Raw genomic sequence first — 5,732 nt, 5'->3', positions numbered from 1 at the left:
TAAAATAACCTAATAAAATTTTTGTTAAAAATATAAATTTTAAAGAAATTAAAAAATTTAATATTAAAGTCAAAATCACAATTTTAAAAACATAATATCACTGTTTAATAAAAATAACACTTTTAATTTATATCACACGTCAAAAATTTAATATACGACAATTTATTCGATAAACGAAATTAAATAAAGACGTTTTAAAACGTTTGTCTAAGTATAAATGGTGTCTAACCTATTATTTCAAATGACTGTATATATAGGTTCATCCCAATTCCTATGCCTTAGTGATCAGCACCGAAAACATCAATGGAGGTTCATACACAGGAAACAACCGTTCGATGCTACTCTCTAATTGCCTCTTTCGAATGGGTGGTGCTGCAGTCTTACTCTCAAACCTCAACTCTGATTCTAATCGTTCCAAGTATTATCTCAAACACATTGTTAGAACACACAAAGGTTCTCAAGACTATTGCTACAACAGTGTAATGCAAAAAGAGGATGATGATAACATAACCGGTGTTGCACTCTCCAAAGATATTATGAGTTCTGCTGGACAAGCCCTTAAAGCTAATATCTCAACTCTTGGAATTTATGTTTTGCCCCGAATGGAACAACTCAAGTTTCTTTTAAATTTAATTGCAAGAAAGTCCTTCAAGAAAATGGTTATTAAGTGTTACACTCCTGATTTTAAGTTAGCTTTTGAGCACTTTTGTATTCACACCGGTGGAAAAGCGGTTCAAGATGAAATGCAAAAAACGCTTGAACTAAGTGATTGGCATATGGAACCTTCTAGAATGTCTCTATATAGATATGGGAATACCTCAAGCAGTTCAGTTTGGTATGAGCTGGCATATTGTGAAGCCAAAGGAAGGATTAAAAAAGGAAATCGCATTTGGCAAATTGCGTTTGGATCTGGATTCAAGTGTAATAGTGCTGTTTGGTGTGCACTTAGAACTATTGATCCAAAACATGAGAAAAATTTGTGGACAAATGAGATTAATGAATTTCCTACCGATACTGAAAACTAGGGGAAATAATAAACATTTTAGTTTTTTTTTTTTCCCCTTAAAGAAGAGTTTTAGTTTCTCTAGCTATGAGATTAATTTATAATGTGTCGGTTTGATTGTTTGTTAGTTCTCTTTTGGGAGGCAATGATTGGTATAATAAGTTTTTCACTGCTTTTATTGAGAGTTAATTATCAAGAGATCATTTATATATGAATAGTCTTTTTTTTGAATTCTTTTATATTTATCTTAATTTATTTCTCAAACATTTAAAAATTTGAGAATTGAAGTGACTTTGTGAGGATAAAGAGCGTTAATTATTATGATTTTTATCTGTGATTTTTTTTCAGTAATTTGTTACACATTTATCAATCGAAAAAAAATTGTAAAACTTTTACAACTAATTTTATAGCATAAGACGATAAATATTACATACTTATATTACAAATTTCTGCTGTAAAAAAAAATTTCATACAAATATTCGCAGCAAAATTTATAGATAATTTGGCAACATGTTTGGACATTGTCATATTCACGATCACAGCAACAAAATTTGCGAATTTAATTGCAAATTTTTATTACGAAATTAGCTGCAAATCCCAGTCTTATTATGTGGATTTCGTTAAAAACAGGCAAGTTGTTGTGAATTTAGATGCAAAGTGTTTGCTATAGATGTTCTTAAAAAATTTTATTTCTTGTCATGTTTTTCTACCAATTTGTTTCCTACAAATTTAGCTGTGAATAAACTTTTTTTTTACAAATTTTGTTGCGAATTGCATTGCTGCAAATTTGCTACAAAAATTTTATTAAAGAATTAGCTGCAAATTTCGTTATTATGGTTTTAACTACAAATTTTTATTGCAAAGTTAGTTGTGAGTTTTAATTTTTATAAATTTTGCTGTAAAAATTTCTTACAAAATTAGTCACAAATTTTATTTTATGCAAATTTTGCTACAAATTTTGTTATTGCGCAGGGTTATATGTGAATTTAGTTTTCTGTAAATTTTACTTCAAATGTTGTTGAAATGGCATATTTTATTGAGTAAACAGTCAAATTAATTCTTAAAAAGATTATTCATTTTTTAAATTAGTCATTTGAAAGATTTATTTAATCAAATTCACCATTTGAATATTTTAAATTAGTCATGTTAGTCCTTTTATTACTTTATTTGTTAATTGTGTTAAAATTTATTAACGTGACATGTTAAGTGATGTTCCAACACATACCTAAAAATCTTAATTAATTATTAATATGATTACTTTATGAAATTAGATCAAATTAACCTCAAATTGAGGGATTCTAATGTCTTTAAGTTCTTCCTTCAATTAGGTTTTGATTTGATCTAATTTTACAAATTAATAATATTAATAGTCAATTAAAATTTGTAAATGTGTATTGAAGTATCATTTAATTAGTCACATTAGTCAATTTTAATACGATCAATAAATAAAATGACAAAAAAATTAACATAACTAATTTAAAATATTTAAAATAATCAATTTAATTAAAAAAATTTTAAAAACTAATTTAAAAAATAAATAATCTTTTAAGAAATAATTTGATAATTTACTCTATTTTACTGCAAAAACTTCATTTCATTGTTTATCGGGCCTATTAACTTGTTACGAAGTTTGCAAGAAAAAAAGTTTAAAAAACTTACGGAACAGTACTAAAGCAACTTAACAACATAACCCAGCAATAACAACAGTCGAAAGATAAAAATTATAATCAAATCTAAAATAAAAAAATTGGTAAAATAATAAAATAAGACTTTTATCCTCTTTAAATTAAAATAATAAGACTTACAGTAAAAATTATAAATTTAAAAATAATTAAAATATAATATTTTATCACTTTACCTATCTTTTAAAAAAATATGATTCCTAAACGGATATATAAAAAATGGTCATTAATATAAAATAATTAAATAAGGTTATGCATTTTCTCAATGCTAAACATGAGGTCACCACACTCATCAACATTCCAACCTTCTAATGCACGCAATATTCCCGTGATGCGGCATGCACTTATCACTTCTTTTTTTTGGTAGCCAATTCTGTATCATAATAACAAAACTATTATTTTTTTACATTTTAGTGTTAAAGAATTGTGGGTTATAGGATGGAGTAGAATAGATTTAGAGTTTTTATTGGAGGAGAAAATTGTTTTAATGGGAGATGGAATTAGTTTATCAACTTCATAAAAAATTAAGGCTAATGAATCTATCAGCTGGCAAAGAGGATAATATTGTGTGAAAATTTGATAATAAAGGTATTTTCTCTACTAATTCGTTTCTGTAACTATTACAATCGGAGACTCTCTCGAAAAAGATTACGAGCTACAGTTTCACTAGATCAATTTGGGAAGGATTGGTACCTTCGAGAATTGAGCTTTTTGCCTTGTTCGTTCTGATTGGCAGGGTAAACACTAAAGAGAGGTTGAGCAGACTAGGCGTGCTTCATCAAAATGATAGTTTATGTGTCATGTGTAAAAAGAAAACGGAATCTGTGCATCATTTATTCCTTGTTTGTGAGTTTACGTGACAAGTATGGAGCGTTTGACTCATACGCTTTCATAGACCGTGGGCGGTCTCAGAAATTATGAAAGGACTATTTGAGAGTTGGCTTGGCATACATAACAGAAAGGAGGAGCGGTTGTTATTAGTTAGTTTCTTTGCAGTGATTTGGAATATCTGGATTGAGAGAAATGACAGAATCTTCAATAATAGAGTAGCAGGTGTTAAGCACATACAAGAAAGGATATTTTTGAGCTACAAGGAGTAGTTTAGTATTGATCATTTTGGTTGTTGATGGCTCTGTCAGAAATGACCGAAAATTATCCTTTTATGTTCTATTTTATGTTATGTTTCTTTCTTACTCCATTTTTATGTGTTGAGTTTTCTTTATTTCAAACAAAAAAGTATAATGGATAATTTTATCGCCTATTATATCAAAATGAAGTCATATTAACATGTAAATATCCAATTAAAAGATCGGACAATATAAAACTCTTTTATACAAAAATAAAAAATATGGTAAAAAGTTTTGAATAGAATACTTTACAAAAATCAAAATTCATGAAAGTAGAGGGAGCTATCATGGAAGATGTGGTATGGTAGAACCGTAGAAGCAATCTTTACGCAGCTTTTTTGGAGAAAATTGGAAAAAAAGGTATGAACAATATTTTTTTAGTGCCATATTTTGTTTAGCCTCGTTAATTTGATCCCCTACTAGCCATATCTAGAAAAAATATAATACATAAAAATTATGAATAATGATGAAAGGGGCAAATAATATATATATAAAAGGTTAATTATCTTAGGGTTTAATGGTTTATCTATCATGTTACTAATGAAAAACTGTATATAGAAAAAATACAAAGTTTAAATTTTAATATATTTTTTATTTATTAAAATAAAAAATTTAAGAATTTTTATTAACAGTAATTTTAATATTTATCTTAAAGATACATGTTAATTAAATCCTATTAGTTAGAAGTACCTTTGCATCAGTACAGGATCTCAGCGGAATCCAGTTCTTTTTGGAGTCAGTGTGGAGCTTTGATTGAAGAATATCATAATCCTTTGTACATTGTTGTAAGTTGTAACCTGAAAGGATTTCATTTATAATGTGGAAGCACATATATACAAGTAATGTTATTGATATAGTTTTTCTTTTTTGGTATTATCACATAACCCTTGTGAAACAAATAAAAAAGCCTCCATCTTTGGACATTAAATAAAAAAATGTAGATATCAGGGTGGACACAAAATGGGCACACCCGTTGGGCCGTTCCACTTAATTATGATTTTTCATGAGTATAGTGCATATTGTAATTTAAAAAATATTTGGCCCATCTAAGAATTGGATGAGCTTAGCTTGGCCGGTTACACAAATTCAGTTGCTCTGTATGATGCAGTGGACATTGGACACAACAGGATACGAGACATGTAAATACATGAATTTTAAATTTTTATAAGATATATGAATATAATATTTATAAAATATAAATGTCTCTTTTACAATATTAAATAGATTCTCACTTACAAATTTTATTCCGTCATAATATAATTTTAATATAATTTTATCATCAATTTTATTTTATTTTTTACTCACATTAAAAACACCCAACCTCACTGTAATTTTTCGAAATAAAGAAAGAGAGTATGAGGAGAGTTCTAAAGAGCTGAGGGACAAATAAAAAGAGAGTTCTGCCAAGTGATTTAAGCGGTATATACACACAGATAAATCAGATGCTCCGATTTGCTTTTAACCATTTCAACTTTTTTTTAATAATACAAATCAAATAGTTTGATTTGGGTTTTCTCAAAATAAAAAAACTTAAAAACACTAAAATCGACTTACCTATTTTAGTGTTTTAGAATTTAAAAATTTCTTGCACTAAATATATTCGTTTTCTTACTTCCGACACTTAATTAAACGGATTAATAAATTAACTACTAGACCAATCAAACTTAGTTATAGAAATTAGATTTTGATATAATAATTTTACTCAAAGTAGATTTTTTTTTGATAATATAACAGGCCCAAAAAAGGATGCATTTTATAAGACAGTTAAATCTAGAGTTACTGCAGCTGAGGCTTGGTACAGATGGAAGATTTCTACGCCTTTCATCAAACTGCACCCGGGTTCAAATCCCAGCTGAGGCTTCTTCTTAGGATTGGGGGCTGTCCAATTCACTTGACCAAAAAAAAAAAAAAATCTAGAGT

The 5,732-nt window shown here is 27.8% G+C and overlaps 1 protein-coding gene across 1 annotated transcript in view; it reads left to right on the top strand.

Moving 5' to 3' along the window:
• Positions 1-1,025, top strand: part of LOC107466484 (3-ketoacyl-CoA synthase 2-like) — a 3,206-nt gene extending 2,181 nt beyond the window's left edge. The window contains exon 2 of the mRNA XM_016085460.3: positions 258-1,025. Within this exon, the coding sequence (XP_015940946.1) occupies positions 258-1,025 (768 nt within the window). The remainder of the gene's footprint in view (positions 1-257) is intronic.
• Positions 1,026-5,732: the final 4,707 nt, after the last annotated feature.

The sequence above is a fragment of the Arachis duranensis genome, chromosome 9 (genome assembly GCF_000817695.3).
Source record: "Arachis duranensis cultivar V14167 chromosome 9, aradu.V14167.gnm2.J7QH, whole genome shotgun sequence".
NCBI lineage: Eukaryota > Viridiplantae > Streptophyta > Magnoliopsida > Fabales > Fabaceae > Arachis > Arachis duranensis.
This window is presented reverse-complemented; position numbering and strand designations above follow the sequence as displayed.